Source organism: Penaeus vannamei, chromosome 12 (genome assembly GCF_042767895.1).
Source record: "Penaeus vannamei isolate JL-2024 chromosome 12, ASM4276789v1, whole genome shotgun sequence".
NCBI classification, from domain to species: Eukaryota; Metazoa; Arthropoda; class Malacostraca; order Decapoda; family Penaeidae; genus Penaeus; species Penaeus vannamei.
Genome location: NC_091560.1, coordinates 35,686,817 through 35,701,816, shown reverse-complemented (window position 1 = coordinate 35,701,816; position 15,000 = coordinate 35,686,817). Strand labels below are relative to the sequence as shown.

The window sequence follows — 15,000 nt, the reverse complement described above, 5'->3', positions numbered from 1 at the left end:
TATCTGAAACAGTTATAGAATGATTATGCCAGTGATGAAGACATCTATATCATCTTATTATTATTCCTATTATTATTATTATAATAATTATTATTATTATTATTATTATTATTTTTACTAATATTATTATAATTATTATCATCATGATTATCAGCATTATTTTCATTTTCCTAACATTTTTTATTCATATACCAATCTGTATAATCATGCATCCATATATGGTTATTCAATTATTTATTTACATATTCACCTATTCATTTACTTTTCTATTTATATTCAACAAGGAAGATCAAGGAGCAGCCAAATTCAAAGCACCAGCTGTATCGGTCTTTGTTATTGTTGTTGTCATTACTGTTGTTATTATCATTATTGTTGTTATAATTAGAGTTGTTATCATTATCATTATTGTTGTTACTATTATTGTTGTTATTATCATCATTATTGTGGTTATTATTATTGTTGTTATTATCGTTATTGTTTTTAATATTATTGTTGTTGTTATTATTGTTATTATTATCATTATTGTTGTTATTATTGTTATTACTATTATTATTGTTGCTGTTCATCATAATTATCATCATTATTACTATTTCCATTGCCATTAACAATATTACTATTTACAACTATTTATATCATCAATAATATCATTTTTTTATCATCACCATCATTTTATTTAAATTCATATACCAATCTATATGCTTACACATACATATATACCTATTCATCAATCTATATATTCACTTATCCATTCACTTTTTTATTCATATTCAATAAGGAAAGTACAAGAACAGCCAAAGCACAAGAACAGCCAAAGCAAAAGAACAGCCAAAGTATAAGAGCAGTCAAAGTACAAGAACAGCCAAAGCACAAAACAGCCAAAGTACAAGAACAGCCAAAGCAAAAGAAAAGCCAAAGTACAAGAACAGCCAAAGTACAAGAACAGCCAAAGTACAAGAACAGCCAAAGTACAAGAACAGCCAAAGCACAAGAACAGCCAAAGTACAAGAACAGCCAAAGTAAAGAACAGCCAAAGTACAAGAAAAGCCAAAGTACAAGAACAGCCAAAGTACAAGAACTGCCAAAATACAAGTACAGCCAAAGTACAAGAACAGCCAAAGTACAAGAACAGCCAAAGTACAAGAACAGCCAAAGCACAAGAACAGCCAAAGTACAAGAACATCCAAAATACAAGAATAGCCAAAGCACAAGAACAGCCAAAGTACAAAAACAGCCAAATACCAAGAACATCCAAAGCACACGAACAGCCAAAGCACAAGAACAGCCAAAGTACAAGAACAGCCAAAGTACAAGAACATCCAAAGTACAAGAACAGCCAAAGTACAAGAACAGCAAAAGCACAAGAACAGCCAAAGTACAAAAACAGCCAAAGTACAAGAACAGCCAAAGCACAAGAACAGCCAAAGTACAAGAACAGCCAAAGCACAGGAACAGCCAAAGCACAAGAACATCCAAAGCACAAGAACAGCCAAAGCACAAAAACAGCCAAAGTACAAAAACATCCAAAGCAAAAGAACAGCCAAAGTACAAGAACATCCAAAGCAAAAGAACAGCCAAAGTACAAGGACAGCCAAAGCACAAGAACAGCCAAAGCAGCAGAACAGCCAAAGCACAAGAACAGCCAAAGTACAAGAACAGCCAAAGCACAAGAACAGCCAAAATACAAGAACATCCAAAGTACAAGAACAGCCAAAGTAAAAAAAAAAGAAAAAAAAAAGCCAAAGTACAAGAACAGCCAAAGTACAAGAACAGCCAAAGTACAAGAACAGCCAAATCACAAAAACAGCTAAAGCACAAGAACAGCCAAAGCACAAGAACAGCCAAAGTACAAGAACATCCAAAGCACAAGAACAGCCAAAGTACAAGAACAGCCAAAACATAAGAACAGCCAAAGTACAAGAACAGCCAAAGTACAAAAACAGCCAAAGCACAAGAACAGCCAAAGTACAAGAACAGCCAAAGTACAAGAACAGCCAAAGCACAAGAACATCCAAAGTATAAGAACAGCCAAAGTACAAGAACATCCAAAGCACAAGAACAGCCAAAGCACAAGAACAGCCAAAGCACAAGAACAGCCAAAGCACAAGAACATCCAAAGTATAAGAACAGCCAAAGTACAAGAACATCCAAAGCACAAGAACAACCAGAGTACAAGAACAGCCAAAGTACAAGAACAGCCAAAGCACAAGAACAGCCAAAGTACAAGAACAGCCAAAGTACAAAAACAGCCAAAGCACAAGAACAGCCAAAGCACAAGAACATCCAAAGTACAAGAACAGCCAAAGCACAAGAACATCCAAAGCACAAGAACAGCCAAAGTACAAGAACAGCCAAAGTACAAGAAAAGCCAAAGTACAAGAACAGCCAAAGCACAAGAACATCCAAAGTACAAGAACAGCCAAAGTACAAGAACAGCCAAAGTACAAGAACAGCCAAAGTACAAGAACAGCCAAAGTACAAGAAAAGCCAAAGTACAAGAACAGCCAAAGTACAAGAAAAGCCAAAGCACAAGAACATCCAAAGTACAAGAACAGCCAAAGTACAAGAAAAGCCAAAGTACAAGAACAGCCAAAGCACAAGAACATCCAAAGTACAAGAAAAGCCAAAGTACAAGAACAGCCAAAGTACAAGAACAGCCAAAGCACAAGAACATCCAAAGTACAAGAAAAGCCAAAGTACAAGAACAGCCAAAGCACAAGAACAGCCAAAGTACAAGAACAGCCGAAGTACAAGAACATCCAAAGTACAAGAACAGCCAAAGTACAAGAACAGCCAAAGTACAAGAACATCCGAAGTACAAGAACAGCCAAAGTACAAGAAAAGCCAAAGTACAAGAAAAGCCAAAGCACAAGAACATCCAAAGTACAAGAACATCCAAAGTACAAGAACAGCCAAAGTACAAGAAAAGCCAAAGTACAAGAACATCCAAAGCACAAGAACATCCAAAGCACAAGAACATCCAAAGTAAAAGAACAGCCAAAGTACAAGAAAAGCCAAAGCACAAGAACAGCCAAAGTACAAGAACATCCAAAGTACAAGAACAGCCAAAGTACAAGAAAAGCCAAATTACAAGAAAAGCCAAAGTACAAGAAAAGCCAAAGCACAAGAACATCCAAAGCACAAGAACATCCAAAGTACAAGAAAAGCCAAAGTACAAGAACAGCCAAAGCAAAAGAACAGCCAAAGCACAAGAACATCCAAAGTCCAAGAACAGCCAAAGTACAAGAAAAGCCAAAGTACAAGAACAGCCAAAGTACAAGAAATGCCAAAATACAAGAACAGCCAAAGTACAAGAAAAGCCAAAGTACAAGAACAGCCAAAGCACAAGAACAGCCAAAGCACAAGAACATCCAAAGTATAAGAACAGCCAAAGTACAAGAAAAGCCAAAGTACAAGAACAGCCAAAGTACAAGAAATGCCAAAGTACAAGAACATCCAAAGTACAAGAACAGCCAAAGTACAAGAAAAGCCAAAGTACAAGAACAGCCAAAGCACAAGAACATCCAAAGTACAAGAAAAGCCAAAGTACAAGAACAGCCAAAGCACAAGAACAGCCAAAGTACAAGAACAGCCAAAGTACAAGAACATCCAAAGTACAAGAACAGCCAAAGTAGAAGAACAGCCAAAGTAGAAGAACATCCAAAGTACAAGAACAGCCAAAGTACAAGAAAAGCCAAAGTACAAGAAAAGCCAAAGCACAAGAACAGCCAAAGTACAAGAACAGCCAAAGTACAAGAAAAGCCAAAGCACAAGAACATCCAAAGTACAAGAACAGCCAAAGTACAAGAAAAGCCAAAGTACAAGAAAAGCCAAAGCACAAGAACAGCCAAAGCACAAGAACAGCCAAAGCACAAGAACAGCCAAAGCACAAGAACATCCAAAGTACAAGAAGATCCAAAGTACAAGAAAAGCCAAAGTACAAGAACAGCCAAAGTACAAGAACAGCCAAAGTACAAGAACAGCCAAAGTACAAGAAAAGCCAAAGTACAAGAACAGCCAAAGCACAAGAACAGCCAAAGCACAAGAACAGCCAAAGCACAAGAACATCCAAAGTACAAGAACAGCCAAAGTACAAGAAAAGCCAAAGTACAAGAACAGCCAAAGTACAAGAACAGCCAAAGTACAAGAACATCCAAAGTACAAGAAAAGCCAAAGTACAAGAACATCCAAAGTACAAGAACAGCCAAAGTACAAGAAAAGCCAAAGTAAAGAACAGCCAAAGTACAAGAACAACCAAAGTACAAGAACAGCCAAAGTACAAGAACTGCCAAAATACAAGTACAGCCAAAGTACAAGAACAGCTAAAGTACAAGAACAGCCAAAGCACAAGAACATCCAAAGTACAAGAAAAGGCAAAGCACAAGAACAGCCAAAGCACAAGAACAACCAAAGTACAAGAACAGCCGAAGCACAAGAACATCCAAAGTAAAAGAACAGCCAAAGCACAAGAACAGCCAAAGCACAAGAACATCCAAAGTACAAGAACAGGCAAAGCACAAGAACATCCAAAGTACAAGAACAGCCAAAGTACAAGAACAGCCAAAGCACAAGAACAGCCAGAGTACAAGAAAAGCCAAAGTACAAGAACAGCCAAAGCACAAGAACAGCCAAAGCACAAGAACAGCCAAAGTACAAGAAAAGCCAAAGTACAAGAACAGCCAAAGTACAAGAACAGCCAAAGCACAAGAACAGCCAAAGTACAAGAACAGCCAAAGTACAAGAACAGCCAAAGCACAAGAACAGCCAAAGTACAAGAACAGCCAAAGTACAAGAACATCCAAAGTACAAGAACAGCCAAAGTACAAGAAAAGCCAAAGTACAAGAACAGCCAAAGTACAAGAACAGCCAAAGCACAAGAACATCCAAAGTACAAGAACATCCAAAGTACAAGAACAGCCAAAGTACAAGAACAGCCAAAGTACAAGAAAAGCCAAAGTACAAGAACATCCAAAGTACAAGAACATCCAAAGTACAAGAACAGCCAAAGCACAAGAACATCCAAAGTACAAGAACAGCCAAAGTACAAGAACATCCAAAGCACAAGAACAGCCAAAGCACAAGAACAGCCAAAGCACAAGAACAGCCAAAGCACAAGAACATCCAAAGTACAAGAACAGCCAAAGTACAAGAACATCCAAAGCACAAGAACAACCAGAGTACAAGAACAGCCAAAGTACAAGAACAGCCAAAGCACAAGAACAGCCAAAGTACAAGAACAGCCAAAGTACAAAAACAGCCAAAGCACAAGAACAGCCAAACCACAAGAACATCCAAAGTACAAGAACAGCCAAAGCACAAGAACATCCAAAGTACAAGAAAAGCCAAAGCACAAGAACAGCCAAAGTACAAGAACAGCCAAAGTATAAGAACAGCCAAAGTACAAGAAAAGCCAAAGTACAAGAACAGCCAAAGCACAAGAACATCCAAAGTACAAGAACAGCCAAAGTACAAGAACAGCCAAAGTACAAGAACAGCCAAAGTACAAGAAAAGCCAAAGTACAAGAACAGCCAAAGTACAAGAAAAGCCAAAGCACAAGAACATCCAAAGTACAAGAACAGCCAAAGTACAAGAAAAGCCAAAGTACAAGAACAGCCAAAGCACAAGAACATCCAAAGTACAAGAAAAGCCAAAGTACAAGAACAGCCAAAGTACAAGAACAGCCAAAGCACAAGAACATCCAAAGTACAAGAAAAGCCAAAGTACAAGAACAGCCAAAGCACAAGAACAGCCAAAGTACAAGAACAGCCGAAGTACAAGAACAGCCAAAGTACAAGAACAGCCAAAGTACAAGAACAGCCAAAGTACAAGAACAGCCAATGTACAAGAAATGCCAAAGTACAAGAACATCCAAAGTACAAGAAAAGCCAAAGTACAAGAAAAGCCAAATTACAAGAACATCCAAAGTACAAGAACAGCCAAAGTACAAGAACAGCCAAAGTACAAGAAAAGCCAAAGTACAAGAACATCCAAAGCACAAGAACATCCAAAGCACAAGAACATCCAAAGTACAAGAACAGCCAAAGTACAAGAAAAGCCAAAGCACAAGAACAGCCAAAGTACAAGAACAGCCAAAGTACAAGAACAGCCAAAGTACAAGAAAAGCAAAATTACAAGAACATCCAAAGCACAAGAACATCCAAAGCACAAGAACATCCTAAGTACAAGAACAGCCAAAGTACAAGAAAAGCCAAAGTACAAGAACAGCCAAAGCAAAAGAACAGCCAAAGCACAAGAACATCCAAAGTCCAAGAACAGCCAAAGTACAAGAAAAGCCAAAGTACAAGAACAGCCAAAGTACAAGAAATGCCAAAGTACAAGAACAGCCAAAGTACAAGAAAAGCCAAAGTACAAGAACAGCCAAAGCACAAGAACAGCCAAAGCACAAGAACATCCAAAGTACAAGAACAGCCAAAGTACAAGAAAAGCCAAAGTACAAGAACAGCCAAAGCACAAGAACATCCAAAGTACAAGAACATCCAAAGTACAAGAACAGCCAAAGTACAAGAAAAGCCAAAGTACAAGAACAGCCAAAGCACAAGAACATCCAAAGTACAAGAACAGACAAAGCACAAGAACAGCCAAAGTACAAGAACAGCCAAAGCACAAGAACATCCAAAGTACAAGAACAGCCAAAGTACAAGAACATCCAAAGCACAAGAACAACCAGAGTACAAGAACAGCCAAAGTACAAGAACAGCCAAAGCACAAGAACAGCCAAAGTACAAGAACAGCCAAAGTACAAAAACAGCCAAAGCACAAGAACAGCCAAACCACAAGAACATCCAAAGTACAAGAACAGCCAAAGCACAAGAACATCCAAAGTACAAGAAAAGCCAAAGCACAAGAACAGCCAAAGTACAAGAACAGCCAAAGTATAAGAACAGCCAAAGTACAAGAAAAGCCAAAGTACAAGAACAGCCAAAGCACAAGAACATCCAAAGTACAAGAACAGCCAAAGTACAAGAACAGCCAAAGTACAAGAACAGCCAAAGTACAAGAAAAGCCAAAGTACAAGAACAGCCAAAGTACAAGAAAAGCCAAAGCACAAGAACATCCAAAGTACAAGAACAGCCAAAGTACAAGAAAAGCCAAAGTACAAGAACAGCCAAAGCACAAGAACATCCAAAGTACAAGAAAAGCCAAAGTACAAGAACAGCCAAAGTACAAGAACAGCCAAAGCACAAGAACATCCAAAGTACAAGAAAAGCCAAAGTACAAGAACAGCCAAAGCACAAGAACAGCCAAAGTACAAGAACAGCCGAAGTACAAGAACAGCCAAAGTACAAGAACAGCCAAAGTACAAGAACAGCCAATGTACAAGAAATGCCAAAGTACAAGAACATCCAAAGTACAAGAAAAGCCAAAGTACAAGAAAAGCCAAATTACAAGAACATCCAAAGTACAAGAACAGCCAAAGTACAAGAACAGCCAAAGTACAAGAAAAGCCAAAGTACAAGAACATCCAAAGCACAAGAACATCCAAAGCACAAGAACATCCAAAGTACAAGAAAAGCCAAAGTACAAGAAAAGCCAAAGCACAAGAACAGCCAAAGTACAAGAACATCCAAAGTACAAGAACAGCCAAAGTACAAGAAAAGCCAAATTACAAGAACAGCCAAAGTACAAGAACATCCAAAGCACAAGAACATCCAAAGCACAAGAACATCCAAAGTACAAGAAAAGCCAAAGTACAAGAACAGCCAAAGCAAAAGAACAGCCAAAGCACAAGAACATCCAAAGTCCAAGAACAGCCAAAGTACAAGAAAAGCCAAAGTACAAGAACAGCCAAAGTACAAGAAATGCCAAAGTACAAGAACAGCCAAAGTACAAGAAAAGCCAAAGTACAAGAACAGCCAAAGCACAAGAACAGCCAAAGCACAAGAACATCCAAAGTACAAGAACAGCCAAAGTACAAGAAAAGCCAAAGTACAAGAACAGCCAAAGCACAAGAACATCCAAAGTACAAGAACATCCAAAGTACAAGAACAGCCAAAGTACAAGAAAAGCCAAAGTACAAGAACAGCCAAAGCACAAGAACATCCAAAGTACAAGAAAAGCCAAAGTACAAGAACAGCCAAAGCACAAGAACATCCAAAGTACAAGAACAGCCAAAGTACAAGAACATCCAAAGTACAAGAACAGCCAAAGTACAAGAACAGCCAAAGTAGAAGAACATCCAAAGTACAAGAACAGCCAAAGTACAAGAAAAGCCAAAGTACAAGAAAAGCCAAAGCACAAGAACAGCCAAAGTACAAGAACAGCCAAAGTACAAGAAAAGCCAAAGCACAAGAACATCCAAAGTACAAGAACAGCCAAAGTACAAGAAAAGCCAAAGTACAAGAAAAGCCAAAGCACAAGAACAGCCAAAGCACAAGAACAGCCAAAGCACAAGAACAGCCAAAGCACAAGAACATCCAAAGTACAAGAAGATCCAAAGTACAAGAAAAGCCAAAGTACAAGAACAGCCAAAGTACAAGAACAGCCAAAGTACAAGAACAGCCAAAGTACAAGAAAAGCCAAAGTACAAGAACAGCCAAAGCACAAGAACAGCCAAAGCACAAGAACAGCCAAAGCACAAGAACATCCAAAGTACAAGAACAGCCAAAGTACAAGAAAAGCCAAAGTACAAGAACAGCCAAAGTACAAGAACAGCCAAAGTAAAGAACAGCCAAAGTACAAGAACAGCCAAAGTACAAGAACAGCCAAAGTACAAGAACTGCCAAAATACAAGTACAGCCAAAGTACAAGAACAGCTAAAGTACAAGAACAGCCAAAGCACAAGAACATCCAAAGTACAAGAAAAGCCAAAGCACAAGAACAGCCAAAGCACAAGAACAACCAAAGTACAAGAACAGCCGAAGCACAAGAACATCCAAAGTACAAGAACAGCCAAAGCACAAGAACAGCCAAAGCACAAGAACATCCAAAGTACAAGAACAGGCAAAGCACAAGAACATCCAAAGTACAAGAACAGCCAAGGTACAAGAACAGCCAAAGCACAAGAACAGCCAAAGTACAAGAAAAGCCAAAGTACAAGAACAGCCAAAGCACAAGAACAGCCAAAGCACAAGAACAGCCAAAGTACAAGAAAAGCCAAAGTACAAGAACAGCCAAAGTACAAGAACAGCCAAAGCACAAGAACAGCCAAAGTACAAGAACAGCCAAAGTACAAGAACAGCCAAAGCACAAGAACAGCCAAAGTACAAGAACAGCCAAAGTACAAGAACATCCAAAGTACAAGAACAGCCAAAGTACAAGAACAGCCAAAGTACAAGAACAGCCAAAGTACAAGAACAGTCAAAGCACAAGAACATCCAAAGTACAAGAACATCCAAAGTACAAGAACAGCCAAAGTACAATAACAGCCAAAGTACAAGAAAAGCCAAAGTACAAGAACATCCAAAGTACAAGAAAAGCCAAAGTACAAGAACATTCAAAGTACAAGAACAGCCAAAGTACAAGAACAGCCAAAGTACAAGAAAAGCCAAATTACAAGAACAGCCAAAGCACAAGAACAGTCAAAGTACAAGAAAAGCCAAAGTACAAGAAAAGCCAAAGTACAAGAACAGCCAAAGTACAAGAACAGCCAAAGTACAAGAAAAGCCAAAGTACTAGAACATCCAAAGTACAAGAACAGCAAAAGTACAAGAAAAGCCAAAGCACAAGAACAGCCAAAGTACAAGAAAAGCCAAAGTACAAGAACAGCCAAAGTACAAGAACAGCCAAAGCACAAGAACAGCCAAAGTACAAGAACATCCAAAGTACAAGAAAAGCCAAAGTACAAGAACAGCCAAAGTACAAGAAAAGCCAAAGTACAAGAACATCCAAAGTACAAGAACAGCCAAAGTACAAGAACAGCCAAAGTACAAGAAAAGCCAAAGTACAAGAACAGCCAAAGTACAAGAAAAGCCAAAGTACAAGAACAGCCAAAGTACAAGAAAAGCCAAAGTACAAGAACAGCCAAAGTACAAGAACAGCCAAAGTACAAGAACAGCCAAAGTACAAGAAAAGCCAAAGTACAAGAACAGCCAAAGTACAAGAAAAGCCAAAGTACAAGAACATCCAAAGCACAAGAACAGCCAAAGCACAAGAAAAGCCAAAGTACAAGAACAGCCAAATTACAAGAAAAGCCAAAGTACAAGAACAGCCAAAGCACAAGAACAGCCAAAGTACAAGAAAAGCCAAAGTACAAGAACAGCCAAAGCACAAGAACAGCCAAAGTACAAGAACAGCCAAAATACAAGAACAGCCAAAGTACAAGAACAGCCAAAGTACAAGAACAGCCAAAGTACAAGAACAGCCAAAGCACAAGAACAGCCAAAGTACAAGAACAGCCAAAGCACAAGAACAGCCAAAGTACAAGAACAGCCAAAGTACAAGAAAAGCCAAAGTACAAGAACAGCCAAAGTACAAGAACAGCCAAAGCACAAGAACATCCAAAGTACAAGAACAGCCAAAGTACAAGAACAGCTAAAGTACAAGAACAGCCAAAGCACAAGAACATCCAAAGTACAAGAAAAGCCAAAGCACAAGAACAGCCAAAATACAAGAACAGCCAAAGTACAAGAACAGCCGAAGCACAAGAACATCCAAAGTACAAGAACAGCCAAAGCACAAGAACAGCCAAAGCACAAGAACATCCAAAGTACAAGAACAGCCAAAGCACAAGAACAGCCAAAGTACAAGAACAGCCAAAGTACAAGAACAGCCAAAGCACAAGAACAGCCAAAGTACAAGAAAAGCCAAAGTACAAGAACAGCCAAAGCACAAGAACAGCCAAAGTACAAGAACAGCCAAAGTACAAGAACAGCCAAAGTACAAGAACAGCCAAAGCACAAGAACAGCCAAAGTACAAGAACAGCCAAAGTACAAGAACAGCCAAAGCACAAGAACAGCCAAAGCACAAGAACAGCCAAAGTACAAGAACATCCAAAGTACAAGAACAGCCAAAGTACAAGAAAAGCCAAAGTACAAGAACAGCCAAAGTACAAGAACATCCAAAGCACAAGAACATCCAAAGTACAAGAACAGCCAAACTACAAGAACAGCCAAAATACAAGAACAGCCAAAGTACAAGAACAGCCAAAGTACAAGAAAAGCCAAAGTACAAGAAAAGCCAAAGTACAAGAAAAGCCAAAGTACAAGAACATCCAAAGTACAAGAACAGCCAAAGTACAAGAACAGCCAAAGTACAAGAAAAGCCAAAGTACAAGAACAGCCAAAGTACAAGAACAGCCAAAGTACAAGAAAAGCCAAAGTACAAGAAAAGCCAAAGTACAAGAACAGCCAAAGTACAAGAACAGCCAAAGTACAAGAACAGCCAAAGTACAAGAACATCAAAAGTACAAGAACAGCCAAAGTACAAGAAAAGCCAAAGCACAAGAACAGCCAAAGTACAAGAAAAGCCAAAGTACAAGAACATCCAAAGTACAAGAACATCCAAAGCACAAGAACAGCCAAAGTACAAGAAAAGCCAAAGTACAAGAACAGCCAAAGTACAAGAAAAGCCAAAGTACAAGAACATCCAAAGTACAAGAACAGCTAAAGTACAAGAAAAGCCAAAGTACAAGAACAGCCAAAGTACAAGAACAGCCAAAGTACAAGAACAGCCAAAGTACAAGAAAAACCAAAGTACAAGAACAGCCAAAGTACAAGAACATCCAAAGTACAAGAACAGCCAAAGTACAAGAAAAGCCAAAGTACAAGAACAGCCAAAGTACAAGAAAAGCCAAAGTACAAGAACATCCAAAGTACAAGAACATCCAAAGTACAAGAAAAGCCAAAGTACAAGAACAGCCAAATTACAAGAAAAGCCAAAGTACAAGAACAGCCAAAGCACAAGAACAGCCAAAGTACAAGAAAAGCCAAAGTACAAGAACAGCCAAAGCACAAGAACAGCCAAAGTACAAGAACAGCCAAAATACAAGAACAGCCAAAGTACAAGAACAGCCAAAGTACAAGAACAGCCAAAGTACAAGAACAGCCAAAGCACAAGAACAGCCAAAGTACAAGAACAGCCAAAGCACAAGAACAGCCAAAGCACAAGAAAAGCCAAAGTACAAGAACAGCCAAAGTACAAGAACAGCCAAAGTACAAGAACAGCCAAAGCGCCAAAGTACAAGAACAGCCAAAGTACAAGAACAGCCAAAGTACAAGAAAAGCCAAAGTACAAGAAAAGCCAAAGTACAAGAACAGCCAAAGTACAAGAACAGCCAAAGTACAAGAACAGCCAAAGTACAAGAACATCAAAAGTACAAGAACAGCCAAAGTACAAGAAAAGCCAAAGCACAAGAACAGCCAAAGTACAAGAAAAGCCAAAGTACAAGAACATCCAAAGTACAAGAACAGCCAAAGTACAAGAACAGCCAAAGTACAAGAAAAGCCAAAGTACAAGAACAGCCAAAGTACAAGAAAAGCCAAAGTACAAGAACATCCAAAGTACAAGAACAGCCAAAGTACAAGAACAGCCAAAGTACAAGAACAGCCAAAGTACAAGAAAAGCCAAAGTACAAGAACAGCCAAAGTACAAGAACAGCCAAAGTACAAGAACAGCCAAAGTACAAGAAAAACCAAAGTACAAGAACATCCAAAGTACAAGAACAGCCAAAGTACAAGAAAAGCCAAAGTACAAGAACAGCCAAAGTACAAGAACATCCAAAGTACAAGAACATCCAAAGTACAAGAAAAGCCAAAGTACAAGAACAGCCAAATTACAAGAAAAGCCAAAGTACAAGAACAGCCAAAGTACAAGAACAGCCAAAGTACAAGAAAAGCCAAAGTACAAGAACAGCCAAAGCACAAGAACAGCCAAAGTACAAGAAAAGCCAAAGTACAAGAACAGCCAAAGCACAAGAACAGCCAAAGCACAAGAAAAGCCAAAGTACAAGAACAGCCAAAGTACAAGAACAGCCAAAGTACAAGAACAGCCAAAGCACAAAAACAGCTAAAGCACAAGAACAGCCAAAGCACAAAAACAGCCAAAGCACAAGAACAGCCAAAGTACAAGAACAGCCAAAGCACAAGAACAGCCAAAGTACAAGAACAGCCAAAGTACAAAAACAACCAAAGCACAAGAACATCCAAAGCACAAGAACAGCCAAAGTACAAAAACAGCCAAAGTTCAAGAACATGCAAAGTACAAGAACAGCCAAAGCACAAAAACAGCCAAAGCACAAGAACAGCCAAAGTACAAGGACAGCCAAAGTACAAGAACAGCCAAAGTACAAGAAAAGCCAAAGTACAAGAAAAGCCAAAGTACAAGAACAGCCAAAGTACAAGAACAGCCAAAGCACAAGAACAGACAAAGTACAAGAACAGCCAAAGTACAAGAACAGCCAAAGCACTAGAACAGCCAAAGCACAAGAACAGCCGAAGTACAAGAACAGCCAAAGTACAAGAACAGCCAAAGTACAAAAACAGCCAAAGCACAAGAACAGCCAAAGTACAAGAACAACCAAAGTACAAGAACAGCCAAAGTACAAGAACAGCCAAAGTACAAAAACAGCCAAAGTACAAGAACAGCCAAAGCAAAAGAACAGCCAAAGTACAAGAACAGCCAAAGTACAAGAAAAGCCAAAGTACAAGAACAGCCAAAGTACAAGAACAGCCAAAGTACAAGAACAGCCAAAGTACAAGAACAGCCAAAGCACAAGAACAGCCAAAGCACAAGAACAGCCAAAGTACAAGAACAGCCAAAGTACAAGAAAAGCCAAAGTACAAGAACAGCCAAAGTACAAGAACAGCCAAAGCACAAGAACAGCCAAAGCACAAGAACAGCCAAAGCACAAGAACAGCCAAAGTACAAAAACAGCCAAAGCACAAGAACGGCCAAAGTACAAAAACAGCCAAAGCACAAGAACAGCCAAAGTACAAGAACAGCCAAAGTACAAGAACATCCAAAGTACAAGAACAGCCAAAGTACAAGAAAAGCCAAAGTACAAGAACAGCCAAAGTACAAGAACAGCCAAAGCACTAGAACAGCCAAAGCACAAGAACAGCCAAAGTACAAGAACAGCCAAAGTACAAGAACAGCCAAAGTACAAAAACAGCCAATGCACAAGAACAGCCAAAGTACAAGAACAACCAAAGTACAAGAACAGCCAAAGTACAAGAACAGCCAAAGTACAAAAACAGCCAAAGTACAAGAACAGCCAAAGCACAAGAACAGCCAAAGTACAAGAACAGCCAAAGTACAAGAAAAGCCAAAGTACAAGAACAGCCAAAATACAAGAACAGCCAAAGTACAAGAACAGCCAAAGTACAAGAACAGGCAAAGCACAAGAACAGGCAAAGCACAAGAACAGCCAAAGTACAAGAACAGCCAAATTACAAGAAAAGCCAAAGTACAAGAACAGCCAAAGTACAAGAACAGCCAAAGCACAAGAACAGCCAAAGCACAAGAACAGCCAAAGCACAAGAACAGCCAAAGTACAAAAACAGCCAAAGCACAAGAACAGCCAAAGTACAAAAACAGCCAAAGCACAAGAACAGCCAAAGTACAAGAACAGCCAAAGTACAAAAACAGCCAAAGCACAAGAACAGCCAAAGCACAAAAACAGCCAAAGCACAAGAACAGCCAAAGCACAAGAACAGCCAAAGCACAAGAACAGCCAAAGCACAAAAACAGCCAAAGCACAAAAACAGCCAAAGCACAAAAACAGCCAAAGCACAAGAACAGCCAAAGCACAAGAAATGCCAAAGCACAAGAAAAGCCAAAGTACAAGAACAGCCAAAGTACAAGAACAGCCAAAGTACAAGAACAGCCAAAGTACAAGAACAACCAAAACACAAGAACAGCCAAAGTACAAGAACAGCCAAAGTACAAGAACAGCCAAAGCACAAGAACAGCCAAAACACAAGAACAACCAAAGTACAAGAACAGCCAAAGTACAAGAACAGCCAAAGCACAAGAACAGCCAAAGCACAAGAACAGCCAAAGTACAAGAACAGCCAAAGCACAAGAACAGCCAAAGTACAAGAAC

General features: G+C 39.2%; 1 protein-coding gene across 1 annotated transcript in view; it reads left to right on the top strand.

The window, feature by feature from the left end:
* Positions 1–15,000, top strand: part of LOC138863539 (uncharacterized protein DDB_G0286299-like) — a 29,225-nt gene that overhangs the window by 12,416 nt on the left and 1,809 nt on the right. The window contains exons 5-15 of the mRNA XM_070127710.1: positions 776–914; positions 1,012–1,321; positions 1,447–1,576; positions 1,805–1,877; positions 4,219–4,358; positions 7,261–7,384; positions 8,672–8,811; positions 13,088–13,222; positions 13,779–13,919; positions 14,017–14,140; positions 14,811–14,956. Coding sequence (XP_069983811.1) covers positions 776–914; positions 1,012–1,321; positions 1,447–1,576; positions 1,805–1,877; positions 4,219–4,358; positions 7,261–7,384; positions 8,672–8,811; positions 13,088–13,222; positions 13,779–13,919; positions 14,017–14,140; positions 14,811–14,956 — 1,602 coding nt within the window. The remainder of the gene's footprint in view (positions 1–775; positions 915–1,011; positions 1,322–1,446; positions 1,577–1,804; positions 1,878–4,218; positions 4,359–7,260; positions 7,385–8,671; positions 8,812–13,087; positions 13,223–13,778; positions 13,920–14,016; positions 14,141–14,810; positions 14,957–15,000) is intronic.